Source organism: Neodiprion pinetum, chromosome 4 (genome assembly GCF_021155775.2).
Source record: "Neodiprion pinetum isolate iyNeoPine1 chromosome 4, iyNeoPine1.2, whole genome shotgun sequence".
Taxonomy (NCBI): domain Eukaryota; kingdom Metazoa; phylum Arthropoda; class Insecta; order Hymenoptera; family Diprionidae; genus Neodiprion; species Neodiprion pinetum.
In genome coordinates, this window is record NC_060235.2 from 30,972,287 (window position 1) to 30,992,567 (window position 20,281).

The 20,281-nt window shown below is 46.1% G+C and overlaps 1 protein-coding gene across 2 annotated transcripts in view; it reads left to right on the forward strand.

The window, feature by feature from the left end:
- The first annotated feature begins 1,165 nt into the window (after positions 1-1,165).
- Positions 1,166-20,281, forward strand: part of LOC124216429 (toll-like receptor 6) — a 97,981-nt gene continuing 78,865 nt past the window's right edge. For both annotated transcript variants that reach the window (XM_046620933.2, XM_046620932.2), the window contains exon 1: positions 1,166-5,553. In XM_046620933.2, coding sequence (XP_046476889.1) covers positions 1,871-5,536 — 3,666 coding nt within the window. In that variant the 5' untranslated portion in view covers positions 1,166-1,870 and the 3' untranslated portion in view covers positions 5,537-5,553. The remainder of the gene's footprint in view (positions 5,554-20,281) is intronic.

The following is a 20,281-nucleotide window of genomic DNA, read 5'->3' on the forward strand; positions in this document are numbered from 1 at the left end:
AACTCTTCATTTCCATCGATGATCCAGATGTAGTTGATATTTACCGTTGGTTATTAAAGCGTAATTCAAACTCGGTGAAAAAACGATGGCCAACTCGGAAACCGCGTCTGAAAATTCTTTAATCAACGAAGCGTCGAGGGAGAGTGTTATGTAAGATGGGCGTCCTTGTCTTTGGAAGCAGCTCGTCTATATTCTTCTATCGCTGAACCGGTGTCGCTTAACGAGCTTTCTACCATCAGCGGGGCGGGAAGCTCGATGGAAACTTTGCTCACTCGCTCGTTCGCGCGAAGCTTTGCCCTGTACAGATATACATCATGCTTAACAAGGACAAATGAAGGAAAGGAACTTTTTCATTGAGCCGAGCGGAGAGGAAACACAGGCAGAGGGAGACGGGACCAAAAATAGCCTTTACATGCGTCCGCCTTGTTTGCTCTTCAAAGTCACACAGATTTCACCCTTTTCTCTCGCTCACATTCTCGTAAAAGGTGAGCGAAATTTTCCGGCCAACGTTGAATTTCGCACATGACTTATCACGATCGGTTCATCTCTTTTGACAGAATACCATACAGGCACAAATCACAGATACGTATAAAGACGCGGTAGCAACAACTGCAATTTCCAATCTCGCAGCCAACGTCGCGCGAATATTGAGTTTCAGGTGAAAATTTTGATTCAGTCATGAAGCACGAAGAAACTACCCTTGAACACGTCAGCGTGGGCGCGAGGGGGGTTGGCGGGAGTATAACCAAGGCAAAGAACGAAAGCTAGGAGCGCTTGCAAATGAAAACATGAGCCCGTGTTGCGAGCGGTGAAACCGGGATACATAGAGGCACACAGACAGGGCGATGAGGTGTAGCTAGCATGTGCTAGACCACACAGTAGACGCACGACTGCGCTCCTCCTGCACGTAGAAACACTCCCACCAACACCCGGACACCCCGCGTGTAGTTTTCTTGTCGGCTATATTGGATTTTCTACCACGCGTTTTCACCCCCGTCGGGGTTTTCCGGCGGTCGTCGGATGCCTTCGGGGCGAACAACCCCCGCTGACCACCCCCGCCGGCTGCAGTGATGCTGTGTGCTTCGGCAGCCCCGCGAAGCGGGGTTCGGAGCAGAGTTCTGGCGGTTCTGGTGGTTCTGGCGGCACCGTCGACCCGGTCGGACGGGAGAGTTGGAACAGCCAGCAGTCTCCTGCCGCGCGTCGGGATGAACGGTCGCGTCGTCAGAGCACAGCCTCGCCGAGATGTTAATGGAGCCAGACGTACCTTGTAGGTGTCACTGATCCGTCGGTTGTGGGAATGATAAATTATCGCGGCGATTAGCGCCGGCGTGGAGTTGATGATCGGGCGACTGTGCCTCGCGAATCATGAGAATACCCTCGTCGAGGAGATTTGCTGAATCGCCCGCGGTGAGAAGGGCCGACGAGGACGAATGACAACTTTGAACCACCCTGGTTTTTGGAAGGCTTAGAGGAGAGGGAACTCGCCCCGAGATCACGGGATTAATGCTGTCGACTTCGAATCTTCGGAGTACAGGGAAAGTTGGCAAGGATTTCGAGTCTTGATTCGGGTATCCGTTATCTACGGATAACATTCGCTGCTGAGAGAAAATGTTCGGTTTTGTGGCATACGGATCGTTATTTCTATTACTCGGTCATACCGGGCTTCTTTGCTTTCGCGATCTACAGCAGCGACTCTGGCATTGACGCGGAACGTATTTTCTAATCCGAAGTGAACTACTCGGGACGGATTCGAAGCTTAGGATAGTGCGATTCTTAACCAATTTCCTTTTTTAAAGTTATGTTTCGATTTGCTCTCATCAACGGAAGACAATCGAGCACCGGCTGACACGGTGCGCGACTAGTGGTCGAAATGCGGGAAATTGTGATGAAAATGATGCTTTTTTGGGTGATCAGGATATTGGTTAGCTACAACACGGCCGTGTGCTTCGCGTTGTTCGTCGGCGAGGCCGCCGCGGAGCCTCTTAGATATGCTGCGCCGGAGGACTGTGCATGGCACTCGCATAATTCGGAGGACGAAGTTTCGCTGACCTGTTCGCTTCGCTCGATAAACAGTGAGTTCGACACGACGAACTTTAGCCTGATACCGAGCGAACATACCGCCGTGCTGAAAATAGAATGCGACACCAGTATTCAGACGAAAAGCTCACTTAGCGAGGACAGCTTTGCCCACCTTCACAAACTCCGCGAGCTTCACTTGGACGGATGCAAACTTGCCAACTGGCCCGCGGGCGCTCTTAACGGTCTGAGAAATTTGCGGAACCTCGCCATCAGGACGCGGAACAACGATTATCCTGCCTTTAGCTTGGAACTATTCCCGGACGCGTTCGCCGTCACGCCTCATATAGAAAAATTGGACCTAGCCTCAAACAACATATGGTCCTTTCCGGACCGTCTGTTTTGCCCCCTGTCGGCGTTGGTATATTTGAATGTGTCTGGCAACAGATTACAGGATGTCACGGAGCTCAATTTTCGGGAGACCAGCGAACCCCAGCCGCAATCATTGGTCGCCGACTCCGAGGAACCGCCGACGAGTTCGACCTCGTGTTCCCTGGACATTCAAATCCTTGACGTTTCCTCGAACCACCTCATCGTGCTTCCTTCGAAAGGATTTTCCACTCTGAGACGGTTGAAGGAATTGCGCCTCGCGAGGAACGAGATCAATATGGTCGACGACAAGGCGCTATTCGGTCTTCGGAGCCTTGAGATATTTGATCTGTCAGACAACAGGGTTGTCGCCCTGCCCGCCGAGTTGTTCAGAGACACGGCCAACACTATCAAGGAAATCCACTTGCAGAATAATTCACTGAGTGTTCTCGCGCCCGGTTTGTTTGCCGACTTAAAACAGCTCGTCGCGTTATACTTGTCCAGGAATTCACTGACCAGTGCTTGGTTCAGCTCGACCACGTTTTCGGGTCTGATTAGATTGGTTCTGCTGGATTTGTCGAGGAACAAAATAGCCACGCTGGACCCGGCGCTCTTCAAGGATCTGTACACCGTCCAGATTTTGAATTTGCAAAATAACAAGCTCGAAACCATACCTGCGGACACGTTTTCGCCGATGAGTAACCTGCACACTCTCGTGCTGAAAAATAATCGCCTAACTTACCTGGATGCCTACTCATTGAACGGACTATTCGCGCTGTCTTTGCTGGCTCTTGACTCGAATCACATCGAAGGGATACATCCGGACGCATTTCGAAACTGTTCCAGTCTCCGCGACCTAAATTTGTCGGGTAATAACTTGGACAGCATACCGGCAGCTCTGAAGGACATGCGGATGCTGCGAACGATAGATCTGGGCGAAAATCAGATAAAGAGACTGGTTGATCCGGGGTTTAAGGGTATGTCTAGTTTGTACGGATTGAGATTAATTGGAAACGAAATAGCGAACGTCACGAAAGCAGCTTTCGCCGAGATGCCGGCCTTGCAAATATTGAACCTCGCTAGGAATAAAATCGAGAGAGTGGAGAGCGGTGCTTTCGGGGAGAGTCCAGCGCTTCAGGCTGTTCGTCTAGACGCGAACTTCATTCGGGACATGAGCGGTATATTCATGAACGCTCCGGGTCTGCTGTGGCTGAACATGTCCGACAACGCAATCGAGCACTTCGATTACACCCTGCTTCCGCGGGAGTTGCAGTGGCTCGACATGCACAAGAACAAAATTTCCGACCTGGGCGTCGCCCCGCCGGGACTCCGGATCCAAACCCTGGACGCATCCTTTAATCGAATAACCAAGATTCCGGCCAATTCTTTGCCCGAATCTATAGAGCTACTCTTCCTCAATGACAATCTCATCCACAGTGTCGAACCGCACACGTTCGTGGCTAAGGTGAACCTCACCAGGGTCGATTTGTATGCAAACCAGATCGTGAGCATGGAACTGTCGGCGCTGCAACTCGCCCCGGTGCCACCCGATAGAGCTTTGCCAGAGTTTTACGTCGGCGGAAATCCTTTCCAGTGTGACTGCACCATGGAGTGGCTGCAGAGGATAAACGCGTTAACTTTACGCCAGCATCCGAAAGTTATGGATTTGGCATCGGTGTACTGCCGGCTTCCTTACGATAGGCGAAAGTCGTTCGCACCGCTTCTCGAAGCATCGCCGTCTCAGTTTCTCTGCACCTACAAAACGCACTGTTTCGCTCTCTGCCACTGCTGCGACTTCGACGCCTGCGACTGCGAGATGACTTGTCCTACGAATTGTACCTGCTACCACGACCAATCGTGGTCGGCGAACGTCGTCGACTGTTCGCGGTCCGGCTACACCAACTTGCCAGGACGTCTGCCCATGGACGCTACCGAGGTCTACTTGGACGGCAACGAGTTCGGAGAGCTGACGTCGCACGCCTTCATTGGACGAAAGAACTTGCAGGTTCTCTACGCCAATAACAGCAACATCGTGTCCATTCACAACCACACGTTCAGCGGACTGAAGCGGCTGGTTGTGCTTCATCTTGAGAATAACAAGATAATCACGCTGAGAGGATTGGAGCTGGCCGCTCTGGCCGGCCTCAAGGAACTGTACTTACAAAACAACCTCCTGGTTCATATCGATAACGGGACTTTCCTCCCGCTGAGAGAACTGGAGGTTCTGCGGCTGGAGAACAATCGGCTAACGACATTCGCAGTCTGGCAGCTAGCCCAGAACCCTTACCTGGTGGACATCGGGCTCGTTAATAATCCCTGGAGCTGCGAGTGCGGGTATTTAGGCCGCTTCAGGGAATGGGTCTCCGTTCATAAGGCCAAGATTACCGATCTAGCCCGCGTCTCTTGCGCGCTGGGGTCGCCCCTTGGTATTCACGGAAACTCTTCGGTGATAAATTGCGCCGCGTTGTCCGGCGCTACTCCCGCCATTGAGACACGCCCTCTCGAGGGCTACCTTCCTCTTCTGCTGGCGTCCGCGGCGTTATTCTTCGCGCTGATCGGACTCGTCTGCGGAGCCCTGAGACACAGGCAGACCCTCAGAGCCTGGGCTGCGGGCAGATGCGGCCTGAGAGCCTGCTACAAGACCGCCGCCTTCGAGGAGAGCGACAGACCCTTTGACGCGTACATCTCGTACTCGGCGAAGGACGAGGCGTTCGTATCGAGGTCCCTTGCCCCCGGCCTCGAAATGTCCTACAGACTCTGTCTCCACTACCGCGACCTCGGCTCAGGTTCGAGCGTCGCCGATGCCGTAAACGAGGCGGCCGACTCCTCGCGACGAACCATCCTCGTTCTGTCCAGAAACTTCATCCATGGCGAATGGGCGAGATTTGAGTTTAAAGCAGCGCTCAGAAGCATCCTCAGGGACAAAGGACGCTCCGTTATCTTTCTACTGGTTGGTGGTGTTAGTCCCCAGGATCTCGATTCGGATTTGCGGAAGCGAATTGCCTCCCACACGGTCGTCGCCTGGGGCGAGAAACTCTTCTGGCAAAAGCTCAGATTCGCAATGCCTGATCCACCCGCCTCACTGGTTACCTTAGACAGGGGACTTCCTCCGCCGCCGCTCCCTCCGCCGCCGCATCACCTGTGGGCGTAGCGGATGTTTCAGTGCAGGTGAGTCACATTGTAACATGTTTTCAAACTATACGCCATCGCTCAAGGTATCCGATCACGTCCCCACGTGGTCTAGGCGGTAATTCGCTCGTTTGCCACGAAGCAGCTGGGAGAATAACATTGACACGAACAATCGTTGACGAAACTACAAAATGACTCTCGCAAACCACAATTACATAGTTCTTGCAAATTAACGTTGCAAATCCAAACAGGGAGATCTTTGTTCCTGAGTACGAGAACGAAACAACCTGCAGCTATTCGTCCCACTTCTATTCGTTCGCGTAGGTGGGTAAATTATACAAAGCTGAATATACGCGACTTACGAGTCTAGCAAATAGAACCGCGGTGAATAGCCAGCGTACATATAATTACTGTAAATCTTGGCCAAAACGGCTGACTGCACCCGGTTGGCTAATAAAGTACGAACAAGATGAAGAATATTATTATAGTCGGCGGTGAGTTCCGACGGGATTTGCAGTGTATGTAGAGTCAGGTAGCCGGGTAGCAGGTAGTAAAAATTCGTTATACGTTAACTTGAAGTCATTGCCAAAGATGAGGAAGAAATTTTTTTCCCCCGCGAAATTTGTTAGATGATATCTTATTAGGCTGGCTTTCGCGGGTTTACAAGGGTCGCACAGTTACAAAGGATCACGTGGTTAAATAAGGCAATTTATCCAGGTTTTACGACCTGAGTCAACGGCCTTGTACTCACCGGGCTAACCTCCATTTACCCGAACGTGATCGTCGTATCAGGACTAGGTATGGTACCATTAAAGTAAACTCTCGGCGGTTCTTGATCTACAAATCACATCGAGTGCCTGACCGCGTCGAAACTTTGTAGAAAAAATTATTAAAAAGCACGCGGCAGCTAGACGAGTGTTTACACCTCGAAATTGGAAAGAGTGGCGCGTCTTCGCTACCGTCGTTTCGAACCGACTCCTGACTCGACTAATTTCACGGAGAAAAACTTGGCATGCAAATTTGACGAGTCTCAAGGCGCTGCGCGGTCGTCAGACGAGGAAGAAGGAGACAGGAGAATGCCAGCGGCAAAAGTTTAGCACCAGAGACAAAGATCTACCAAGGCTGGAAATTGTACTAACTGTCTCCTCCAGAAACAGGGAGCCCGGCGTTGATGGCTCCACCTCTGAATCCGGCTAAGAACTTGACTGAATAATAAAACGTTTCCGGGGAATATTTTCACCTTTTTTTTCCTTGACGATGCAACGGGGGGAAAGGGATGATATCCGGGACCTTTTTGTTTTTCGACAAACTCAAGTCCCCGGTCTACGGCAAACGATATTTCTATTTCTATAAACGCCGACGTCAAAGGAGGCACCGATTCTTTGCGCCCGGGCGAGAACGCATCGACGAATTACTTTACAATGTACGACACGCTGATTAGATTGATCGATCGCATGCTTGAAGCGCCTGTTGACTTGACGATAAATAACGCGGCTTTATAAATCACGGACTGTGTAGGTACCACATGAATAATATCACTACGATTAGTCAGTGTTACAATTAGAATTTTTCTACTTTCAGTATCCAACGCCGCTAGTAAAAGCTTTGTTGAATATTGCCAGCAAGATAAAATGGGAATTATGAATCGAGGAATTTGGCGTACGAACGATAATATTTTCGTCAATGATTAAATGAAGGTATACTTGAGATGAAGAACTTATTTTCTCACAGGCCAAAACAACGTTTCTTTCAGCGGGATAGGCCAGCTTTATTTTCTTAAGCTGGAGCGCTTTTATTTTTCAGCAAGCTTTTGCTCCGTAACGCTCAACCCATTATGAAGCAGAGCTTTCTCGTAATAACGCTTTTCCTTTCGACGCATCTCCACAGCCGCCAGCATGAATCCCGCGTGGCTAATAGTAAGCTCTCAGGGAATTTTCGCGATCTGTCAGACGATTGCCTGCAGTGGTAAGTTGCGTGTGGTTTTGTCTGCTGAAGATGGAAAAAAGCAAAAAAAGCAGAAAAAAAAAAAAAAAAACTGGAATAGAAAATAAAAAGCCAAGGGTGAAAAAGAAAAGAAAAGAAAACAATTCTGAAGAAGAGCAACGCGATGGCTGGTGCCCAGCAGAAGCGAATGAAAGAATCAGAAATACTCGTAAGCCGATCGGGAGCGGAAAGAAATAAGATTGGGCGCAAGAAGCGAAACACTTCGTACGCGTCCCTCCTTAAATAAGTTGCTGGCCTTTTTACTGCGTTCCTCTCGCCAAAAACAAATCCATTCACCGACTCTGGATTGGGGTGGATTCGCCCGGATTCTGGATAAGCTTCGGAGAGAATCGCGCCCGGCATTAGCCAAGACCCATAATGCACCCGAGACAACAAAGATTGCGTTAAGACACCAACCAGCGGAATGTGCGAGAGCCAGACTTGTCGAACAAAGGGGTTCGAGGTCTATCGCAAGTTTATCTTTATCCCTTGGGTTAGAGGGCTGGTATGAGGCTCTTGAGACAAATTGGCAAACGTATATGAGATTACGACTAATAAATACAATAAACTCTTTAAAGTATCTGCAACTTTCTTTATTGCCAACGTGTAGCCTCGTTTCTCGGTACTCGCTTGATTTACCGAGGTAGTTTTCCAGTGTTGCCACTATTTTCTCTTCGACGGAGCGATACTCGAATGAGAAAAAATAAAACCACGAAGATACAAAAACAATAAAAAAAAGGCGAGAATAAAACGCGGCAAAGTCTCGCACGCTCTTCGGTTACATATTTCTACGACACAATTTTTATTCACATTGTGTACCTTTGGTGGATGTTTCAACGACGGTGAAAAATAGTCGGAACATCGCTTGTGAAAGTTTTGAAAAAGAGTTCGTCGTTGGAAAAAAACCGGAAAAGTCTGAATATTTCTTTACATGGTGGCGTCCTCGTGTCTGTCGAAGATAAGAGTCGACCTATGAGACGTGCATGACTCTTGGAAGTTGTGATGCGAAATGATGATGCTCCGGTTTAGTCGACGCTCTGTTCCGTCATCGCGGGTAATCATTGTGAAAATAATGCCAAAACCTGAGAGCTTATCATGGGTCGTTTAGTATTCCTCGGGCATAAAATTTGTTTCGCCGGTGAGACTAACTACCGTTGTGTCGAAGTCAAATAAAGCCATTATTCCGTCGAGAAATCTCGTTCCTGGTGAACCTTGCAAAAATTAACTTTGAAATTTATCGTAGCAACTGTAACACCATTACCTCAGCTTCTCATTGCTCTCTTCACGCCCCTCTCTCACGAAACGCCGCAATTCTCTCGGCCTCGTTTCTGCCGCCGCCTCTGTATTATTTTATGAATATTTTGGAATAAATTCGCTTCTGTGGAAACCGGCGAGTTATAATATTTTTCAAATTATTTTCGAGCGTTCCCGCTTGAGTCACTTATAATTATTCCACTGAACTAGCGATACAGAAGACCTGGCTCATTTGGAAATGTATACACATACCTTCTCAATTGTATTCTCATATGACAAATTACGTCATCACCTTAATCTTTGCTTCAGAGATCGGATTTCCGAAATAAATTAACCAACCATCAAGTGCAGCTAATTACCATTTGTGTGATAATTGGCCTGATTATCTGCAGTTAGGGCTGGATGAAGATTTCATTAACGATTTGGCTTTTGACTTAACTTACCTCCATCAGAGATCTACAACAGATAAGTTGAAAATTGTTTTCTCACCCTGTTAAATCTGCGCAGACTATAAAGCCGCAAGGATTTAAGTTGAAAAATTCTTGGTGGGAAAAGTTCGTTCGGGTGCCAGAATCCGAAGGCGAGAAAGATCAGTTGAGCTAGCCGTTCTGTTCAGTTGGTCACGAGATGAGAATTTAATCTATTGAACAACCGACGCCTCTTCATGCCCGATTATTGTCCATTCTCTTCATTGCATGTGTATTCGAGCAATTAGCATCGACTAACTTTCTGCTCGCACCTATTCAAAATAAAAACTTTAGCCTGGATTCTGCGTTGTATTTCTCGGCAAGTCTCTTGATAACTATAACGGTAACTTTGAAATGAGCGAAATAAAATAACATTATGGAACCGACAATGTGACGGGCTTTATGCGATCCATTTTATCATACCGTCAATGAGATAATGTCCCGGTAGTAAAAAGACCGCACAACGCGGCCTCTGGTTACACACTTTATTCATTGAAATTAATCGTTCTCCAGTTGCAAAGGTATTGTCGAAATAGAAAACACACTGGCAACATACAACGGAGCTTAGCTTAGAAGTAGAGAAAAGCTCGGATCAACGCCGTTTTTATCGAGGGCTGGTTCGCACCCCCTGCGGCGAACTCTGACCCAGGGGTAAACGGCATAAACGCAACGGACAGATGGTCACCAACTAGGAACTTGAGCGTGTATCCATTGGACGAAATATCTACTATTCTCGTTTTCACGAGCTTATAGTTAGCCTTCCATACGCAGCGGGGTCTCTTGACAAAGGCTCGAACTCTGACTACGGCTCAACCGATCGGTGATTTTCCAAAGTGAATTTAGAAAGCTGAATTCTCAGTTTAATAGGATCATGACCGAAGTTCAGACGTCAGTTTTTCACATAAGTTTCCAACTCATAGACCTGCGCTCTTCTGCACGAAACGTTCGGATCTGCGGAATTTTCTTTACGCGATGAGTTTTAAAAATCGTTTTCTCGTTCCGAAGGATTCGTCTCGACGTATTCAGGCCCACGTGGCGATAAAACTCTGCGTAAGGAGAAATAACTATAAAGAAAAGCACTCGTATTTGAAACTGTTCCGTTTCATTGTATTCAATCATTTTAAACAGGCCCAGAAAATCCCCTGCAGGCAAATTTGAACAGGGGAGGACAATTTCCGATAGAGGAATAGAAGACGTTACCGTTATATAACCAGTGGGAGTAATAAAAGCAGAGAACGTGCAAGAGGGACTCGTGCTTCGACGTTAGAGAGGGCCAAGAGAGCGGGGAAGGTGGAGAGGGCGAAGGACGTTGAAAAAAATATAGGGGGGAATAACGTTAATATGAAACACGCGTGCCTGAACAGAAATAAAAGTTTGTTCATAACGCTCTCGCGGGTTTGGCCTGCGCTCAGACGTGCCGCTGAAGCCTGCAGGTCGTGGTAAAAAGGTTGTATCCGACGTTGTGGCCGCGGGTAGCTCTGTTTTTATAAAAACTTTTCCCCGATACGATACAATTTCTAATAATTATCAAAGTTTCGGTCGACGGTTGCGGTGACTTTCCAACCGCATTATGCGCTACCTACGGGTATGTACCTAGATGCAACTTATAACTGGTTTAATACCGCTACTCGATTCATACGCACGTACTTCGCGATGAAGGCGTACATATAAATAACCAGTCTCGACGATGGAGCGCAAGTTTAAAGCCACAAGAAGAGATGCGTCAACGTCCATCTTGTGGATCATATCACGACCCCGGCGTGTATAGCTGCATCAAAATCGGACGTGTCTACGGATCCGTGAAATATGACGCATGATCGCTCGACAGAGTCCCTGCTGGGCGCTTATCGCCTCCTAAAGTAATAGGACCGTTTATTTAGATAATGGCGATTTATGAAGCAGCGTGTCGAGATTATCTCGTCCAAGTAACGAGGGACGCTAGCGTTCAACGCAGACTTTTATAAGCTACCGGAACCTTCTTCACACCGCGGGAGAAAAGCCAAACTACTCGTCGATCACTTTCAACGCACTTCTTAAATCTTGACTCTCAAATGCGCACCTGCTGTGCTTCGATCATTAAATCCTCGGCCAGGCTTGGAACTCCTGTTTGGCACGACAGCGTTCGATCCAGGTGTGCAGGACATGCGGGAAGGAGATCAGTTTGTTGAAAAATAATCAACGATCCATCCGCGGATTTTATCTCATGTATACTTTTCTGCCGAATTGTAAGAGATGATTTTCCTTCCTCCCTTGATCCCATTGGTTGAAATAGAACCTGAAGAGAGAATTATTGGTGCACGATTTGAAACACGAGTCAACGTGCACATGAAGGTGCGTTCATTAATCGTTTGTCAATCTATCAGCGAGGGATGTGTCTCGTTCATAATTGAGCTGGCTATGGCCGGTGGTTCTGACCCTACAGGTGAAAGCATTTAATCGCGATTTTTGATCGAAGTAATTGACACTGCGACTGGACCGCGGGATTCCCGGGTGCTTGCTAACCGAATGATCTGCGGCTTGGTCGAGCCATGCGAAAAATGCATGAACGATGTCCCGATGGACTGATAAATTCCCGTTTCTTGCTAGATTTTTTCTCATCAAGATCCCGGACCTAACGCAATTCATCCGCCCTGATGGGCGAACATTTTTCACCTGAATTACAACAGATTGAGGCCGCCTTCTTGCTCGATCGGGAGGGATGATGAAAACAACAACAAAAAAGGGAGAATCGCCGGCAACCCAGAGGTTTAAAAATAAATTTTTTTCTGCTGTACGGTCAACATTCATGTACTCGGGAAATTTTTTGCTCCCATCATACATTTGACTTCCAAACAAATGATTAGGCTACTTGTATTTCGGTCACTAAATCGAGGATATTTAAACTCGAGTGATTTTATGAGAACAGTCCAAATATCGAACGATTGAATTTGTGTCAACCCGGTCGTTGCTTACACTCCAAACCGGATTATATCGAAATTCGAACATGCGGCCAACAATGTCGCCTGCACGTAAAGCGTGGATAGGTTGCATCACAGCAAATGATCAGTGTTTGTTGCCACGGTAGTCGGCGGATCCTGCGAAGGCCTCACGACTGCTTTGATCGTGTAACCAGACTAGAAATGCCAATTAAGCAAATATTATCGGAGCTGGTACCCGCATGCAGAACACCGGGATCGCGGCCTCGAACGTGCGGCCAGAAGGACCGCATGCGGCGGCAAGAGACGAGTACGTGTATCGGTCCGAATGCGAACGCGTACGTTCGGTCGGACGGCTCCAGTTACGGATGTGCAGTCAGCTCCCCGTGAAATCCGCATTATGGGGAAATACGGCCCGCACGCAGACTGCCACCTAAATCAAACGCGTCCCGCCCTTTCCTCCCGCAGGAGCCCCTCCTGATCGCACCCACAGCATCCACTTATTGATTTTTACAGAGTGTCATGTCTCATCTCCGGCCTACTTTCTCTATCGGATATTTTCACGCTCCGCAACTCTTCGACGGACACGGTGGCATACGGCAGACACTTCTCATTCGCGTCCACTTCCGGGTTCTCGAATTACTCGCAGGGCGAGCGTATCTTTGATCTGCGAGATTGGATGATCTAATCAATCGGTGATGCATTGCTGTAGGAACACGTGTTCTGTAGTAAAATTTCAACCGATATTAGGGACCAATTTAGGATTCTCCCTGATCGCATCTTCCCGTGGATTCGGAATCAGACCCAAAGATACTCGGAAAACTTTCGTAGTCTGATGCGAGGGGCTGCTCACTCGCTTATTCCGTGATTCATCGATTTCCGAAAGGAATCGATTTCTTGTGATTTCGCGATTTTCGAAACGCCTGAATCAATGAGATTTCCAGCGATTCCCAGCGATTGTCTATCTGATTTTTTGTAAAATGGTTCAATGATTTCCTAAGTGAGCAGCCCCTCGGTCTGATGTCAATGTAGTCCGTCTTACACGTCCCAGATGGTCTCATCGATGTTTTCATTCGGTTTGCAAATTTCACCGTCATTCTCGATGATACTCTTAAGAGTGAATTCTACTGGTTTTGCAGATTTCATTATCACTCTGCTTCATCAGTGTCTGCGGAGAACCCTCTACTTCGTAGGGCGGGCAGAAAGTGAACAGTATTCAAGATGAGACTGATTGGTACAATATAATACGCACCGAGAGCTGTGTAGCATTTCCTGAAGCAAAAGTGAAACGTAAATCACTCTTCCAACACTCACCGAGTATCCGTCATGTATACCTGAATAATTGTGCAAACAGACAAAACGGAAATACTCCGCGGAACAATTCCTGCCGCAGGGATAAATGTGTGGAACTGATTATTAGCTTTTAGTATTTAGCAGTAGCAATATCCCGAGAGTCTATCAAATTGATAGCAAGCACAGCTTGAACAAATCATTCACGGAACACAATATTCGCATAATTCGACAACTGAAGCAGACATTTCAGCTAAATTGTTCACAGCGCGTCATAATGTTTTGAATAAATAACAGGCAAGGGTGAATTCATCTACATAACGAAGAGTTTTTGGATCGTGGAAAAAGGGCAATGTGAAACGGATTTTATTCATTTCGAAACGAAATTCCAGAGCTCCGAGTTTTTTTTTTCCCCCTCTCATTCCTCTCCTCCCTTGTTCGGAAACGCGGGGTCCTGAGGCCATCACTACATACAGTCGAGTCAGAACGAACTGACACCGCGAAACGTCCATATGGAATCCATCTGTAGACAGTTGGACACAATTACGTCTAGTAATTGGGGACAGTCAACCATATGGCCAGAGTGTTCCTCCCGTTCTGCACATCCAGGAACAGTTCCCGACCACGGCAAGCAATCTGCCTGAAGAGGCACAGGAGCGTTAAACGCGTGGTGCGAATATTCCCGGTTCGACGGAATCGCTTCCTTCCTTTTCAATGGTCGGATTTAATTAAATTGACGGTACCTCTCTCTACGTTTGTATTATTTTCCAATCTCTTGCTGTTGCTCTCTTGTATTTTTTTATTTACAAAATTGCAGTTTTGAAATTGCGAACGGAACCTCGATCTTTTTTTTTTTTTGTTTTTCATCACTTTATTGATCAGATCGCTGCTATGTGGTTTATTAATTCACTAGTGTCTTTCTTAAATTTGATTCGAGTTGAACCATTATTTGCATCACCATGATTTGGCCTACATATTAAGTACACATTTTCGTCTGTGCGAAGCGTCGAGCGCAGCTTCGCTGCACCATTCGCGTACTTTCCATCGCTCGAATATCTCGTTCTTCCCATTTTTTTCATACATTTTATTTACCGTTATTTACCCACGTTTCATTTTACATTTTCATTCTTCCTCCTCCCAGCAGCGATCGAGGGTAAACCTGACTCAACTCACGCGGTATACACTTTTTCGTCACTTACCTATTCTGCCGGAATAACCGATCAGAGTTCGAATTCTACCCGCGGAGCCTTCGCCATAACAGGTTTAGGACGGGGTCGTGATATGAGAATGCGGCAACCGGTGATGGATGGCTGTGCTATAGGTTACGCGTCGCTTGTACGGCGGTATGCCGCCCCGTCTTCCGCCTCCCACCCCCGCTCGGTTATAGAGGTTGGCTGGTTTTGTGGGGTCGTTTAGTTCTCGCTATACTGCAGCAGCATGGGGGATTCACCGTAGTCAGCGCAAACTTGACCTAAACTATAAATAGAGCCCTATAAAAGTTCGGCGCCAGTGTATGTCGGGTCCCTTTTCTCCTTATACACATGATCTATATCTACATCTAATCTATATAGAGGGCATTACAGAATTTGTGAGAATTTTTTCACATTTTTAAATTACGGCATGAGTCGCGTTGATTTCCTGAAATCATAGTCAAATAAAAATTTTCGAACAATATCGAAAATAGTGAGGGTCCAACGTTGGTACAGATCGTATGGAATGCCTCATATATACATATATGTACGTACATAGTGTATAACTAATACGTGTAGATGTGTCTGTATTCCGACAACGGGCATCCAGACGCCTTTGAAAATTTGCGCGCGGTTTCCCTGCGGTCTCAATAAAACCATGTCGGGATATTCATCCTCTATTCACGTCAATGTCCCGTGCTAGGGTTTTATAGCTTGTAAGATATATCATATGATCTATGAAAATCAAAAAACAACCGAACTTAAGTATACCTACATTGCGCACCCCGCGACAGGTTCGGATTTGAGGAAAGTTTTACCCTTTCGAAAAGGGCAAACGGTTCTTGTTTTTCTTATTCTCGGACTTCGTAAAGTGGGTTTAAAATAAAATAGGTTAAAATCACGTAAAAACAATCGAGTCACACAACATTGCGTCCAAACGAATTAGTGAGGAATATACGTCCATGTAATTCTTTACGAGTACAGATTCCGAATTTGAATTTTGTCCATATATCCGTTTCTAACACAGAAGATGTGCAGCGTAGGGCTTAAGGAAAATACTACGAGTACACTATACGTATAGATGCAAGTTGTGCGTATATGTGTAACGTTCGATGAATCATACGTCTTCGATTTTGAATTCGCGAAAGGGCGAAGAGCCTGGACTGCGGCTGCGAGAAAGGGAATCTTGATTTCTACATATAGACTCTACATACACAGACTCTCCGGGTTTCGACCAGAATCCAAGGGTTTGTTTATGTCGTATGTGGGCGGAAACAGAGAGCGGGGGTGGCGTTGGAAGAAAGGAGTGGGGGAGGAAGGGGTCAGAAGGGGTGGATATAGGGTGTCGGAGTTATGGGACAGATATGGGAAGTAAATTATCGAGAGATAACAGAAGAATATGACTTATATCACGGGAGAGAGGGAGAGAAAGAGAGAAGAAAGCCTCGGCTGTCGGAGTATTTTCTCCGCGCGTTTCTCTCATTCTCGTATTCCTGGTCCACGCGTCGAATATGTTATCCTAAGCGCTCGTACGGGAATCCTAGACCCCCAATTTTCCCTGCCCAGCCGGCTCTACGCCCATCCTAAACTGAGAGATAAAATACACACGGTCACTTCTTCCGCAGCGAATATATGTCGGGCTTCTTTTATCTGATGACACGAGCGTGAAAAACTACGCGCTTCTCCAAGTCTGTTCCGAAGGAGGACTACAGCGATTATCGCTTTGCCTGAATATAATTCGATTTGCGGTACTCTTTTCGAACCATCTTATGCAAAGCGACTGATCCCCAGCAATTACGAGATACTCAATTAAGGCGTGCTTACACGCCGCTGAGCACGGCATCGCTAGATGTGGATTAGGCTTAATCCGGGTTGACCAAAACACGATATTTATACCGATGCAGCTCGAGTTTCAGTATGGCGATGATTATGACCAAATTGATAACTCTTAAGATTAGTGCTCTTCGATACTAATTGACCGATACGCTTATATTATCACAGCTTGTGAAAACTTCAGTGCTGAATGTATAAGTATTAAATACACGACTACACAAAATACCCTTGAATGTTACATCAAACGGATTTGGGTATTGCAAAAAGATTAAAATCGGATGCATGAAACTATAAATTTCTAGTCATTGAACCGACCCACATCAAACTCACAATCAATTTCAGTAGTCAACGATGTAATTGGATTTATTTTGGTTGTCAATCTAGATCACGTGAAAATCACACCATACATTTTATGGAATCCCATTGCGATATGGCAATGTTACTTTCAACGCGTTGATCACGAAGTTGGAAGTGACTTGATTAAGCTTGCTTTAATGCTACATGGCTCTCGTACACCTTTACGCAAAAAATTGATAAATCATTTTGAAATCATAGAATAATCTAAGAAGCATATAAAATTGATTAACTAACAATAGAAAGATGAAAAAACAGGATGACGTGACCTTTCAAATAATCCCACAACCTCTCTCACGTCCCTGGCATTAATGAGCGCGGTGACCGCGGGTTGACAAATACAATCAATTCCGGCAAAGATTGCACAGTCAGCAATAACCATCGAATAACTCACAAAAGGGGCAGGTGTCCTGAAGTAATTATCGTGTCGGCTGCAGAGGCAGAATTTTACCAAATCTATGGTTATATCTGTTGACCGCTGACGCAACTGTAGAATCAGTGTAAAATATTGTCGAGATCGTCCCGCAGAGCCTAACGCAATCCCCTGGTTATTAGCTTTCATAAACTCTCGGCGGTAATCTGCATGTCAAGGTGGACCAGTTTCATCCGTGACGCAGCCTCCGGGACGGCCGGCTTTTCAGGCCTGAATATTGGGCGAGGCTTTGAACACACGCGTACCCCCAACTTTGGCGGTGTTGCGGACTTTGTAGATGTGCCGGCATTGCTGAGAACCAGATTCACCGTATTGTTCGTTTAAACGTCGCAACTGCTGAATACAATGAATCCCCGAGCCTCTGTCCATGTCAAAATTTCTGCACGGATATTATTTTCTTCATACTTTTCCCCAGCCTACCGCAGATTGGATTCTCGCCTATCCATAAATTAAATCGTTATCCGCTCGTCGCGGCTGGGAAAATACTCAAATTTTCCGGGATCAAAGACCCTGTTATTCGGAAGGGTGACATTTCTGGAATGATGAACACGCGGAATATTGTTGTTATAGCATACCGTTATGCTTTGACCAACCGCTGAAGTCCCGGTCGTGAAAGAAAATATTCGTGCATATGACCCAGAACTCTATCATCGTACGTGTTTATACTTCAGACTGTGATCGTAACTTAAGTCCAAGCACAAAGCCAGAACCATAAGCATGATGAGCAGTTAAAAATGAGGGAAACGCAAAATTTCATACCATTTAACATTCCGTTTCAAAACGCGCAACGTACTTCAATCAGCCGGTACATGGTTTTGAGATAGAGAATATTCGTGTACTATTATTTTCAACCCTACCACGGCTTCGATGTTTCAAACGAACCTACGGGCCCCTTACGCGAATTGATATTGAACTACCATTTTCAGTCGGTACATCGTCTCCGGTAACACAAAATGGAAGAGTATGGTGACCAGTGTCGTTATACCATGAAAAATACAGCCTAACGAAAATTTTAATCTTTACGGTTATAGGAAGTGAAGAACTTATCGTTGCATATTTAGTTTGAATCGTTGGTATCAGCATTGAAATATCAATACGCCAGTGTTTCATCGACTACACTGGTTATCATATTGGTTTACTATTGAATTATCGCAAAACACGAACAGTGTAACATTTGGCTTTGAAATTTCCTCATTCAATTTCTTGTTCGATTGTCAATTTGATGACAATCATCGGACGTCATTCAACCCGATTACTGATTTGTCGAGAGACTCTGACGAGTGAGTACACGAGATAACGTGCGAGGAAAAATCGTGTGGCAGTCACTCAGCGAGGCTCCCACGCTAGCTCCGCTTTCCAATTAAGGACATGTGCCAAAAATATCAAATTTCTTACCGTCGCCACTGTAGTGTGAAACATTTTCAAAGTCAGGTCGAAGGGTGGTTGGGTTGGCAGGCGGGTAGCAGGTGCTGGATGTACGCTCAAGATTTTGTTACTTGATACACTAGGATTTCCCCGCTTTCTTTGGTTCCCTCGACCTCCGGGCATTCATTGAAAATTGTGCCAGACTCGGTGGGAGCTGCTTCGAACGGCTCCAGGCCATTTGTGATCCAAAAGCCTTGAACTAAGTGAAAAAGATAGGTCCTGGTGTTGGCAACCCAGTTCGGCGGTTGGCCAAAGGCGCAATTTTCATTTGCATTAGTTACCTCTCCGGCATAGAGAAGGAGAAGGTTATCTTATTGTTATGCGTGGTCGAGAATTGTCGCGAGGACAGCGAGGGTCGAGGGGTGCCTTACGGCAGGCCGGGGTCGTGCTGTAATTTGAAAAGTGTAACCGCTGCGGAGAATGGCAAATTGGAGGGTACAAATGACAAAATACCGGAAGGGACCTGAAAATTCGGCGAGTAAATTCTTAGCTTGTGGTGATGTGGTTTTGAAAACGTTCACGCTCAAATTAACTGCAGAGAGCCGGAGGGGCGGAAATTGCGAATAAGAATTTTGGCAACGGGAAGACAACTAGCACGTGTCCTAAAAGAGAGACGCATAGATATACGGGTATAATTTCACACCTAATAGATATGTGAATAACAAAATCATGAATGATGGAAACATATTTTTAGCTTAAATGTGAATTGACAAAAATTTGTAGCAGCCATTGTTATGGAACCACGAAAACTCCATTTGTCATGCGAATGCGGTGAGCCCTGAATGGAAATATTTGTCAATGAATTGCTTTTGTTACGGGCTGTGCCATATTATGGATTTATTTCCATTGAACGCAGTTTCGGCGACCAATGCATAAATCCAAGTAATAGAATTGGCGAGCCAGGAGGAATGGAAACATACTCGTAATGCATTCTGAAGACGCCGTGTCATTGGATATAGAGATGAAAAATTTCCGTACCAGCTTCTCTCGTAAAAATAATATTTCTCCGTTATATTCGTAGTTCACGTGAGCGGAAAAGTTATACATGTAAATAAATTAATTTCGAAGGTTAAAAATCGATGATCAAAGTGAATTACCCTAATTCCAAAATTTGGCACGGAGTTGCATAGAACCAATTATTTTGTGCCTGGTACATCAGGCATCTCTTGACTTATTCATTATGGAAGAATATTGAAGATACGTGAATTTGCTTTCCCGATCTGACACAAAAAGCTTTGAATAATTCGACCACGGAAAAGAAGATCTATTGATATGTACTACCGCATCCCGATGTCAAATAAAAGTAGGAATGTACGTACCTACATATCTCTTGTTATTCGAATAGTTTATCGATTGAAAAGATCTGACGCTAATTCTTAATGAAGTGAATTTCGAGTGTAAATGAGATACAATCAGCCGCCGCTGACCAGAATATACGAATGATATTTTTTCAACCTGTAATCAATAAGATGCTCCTCCATGCGTGACAGGTTTTTAAGAACTTTTTTTTCGTCCAAGGGTCTTAAGCTGCAGGCCATCGAACTTGACCACCCAAACGGACGAAACGAGCAATTTGACTGGGATGATTTCTCTTAATCTCGGCACTCTTAATGCCCGTTGTCT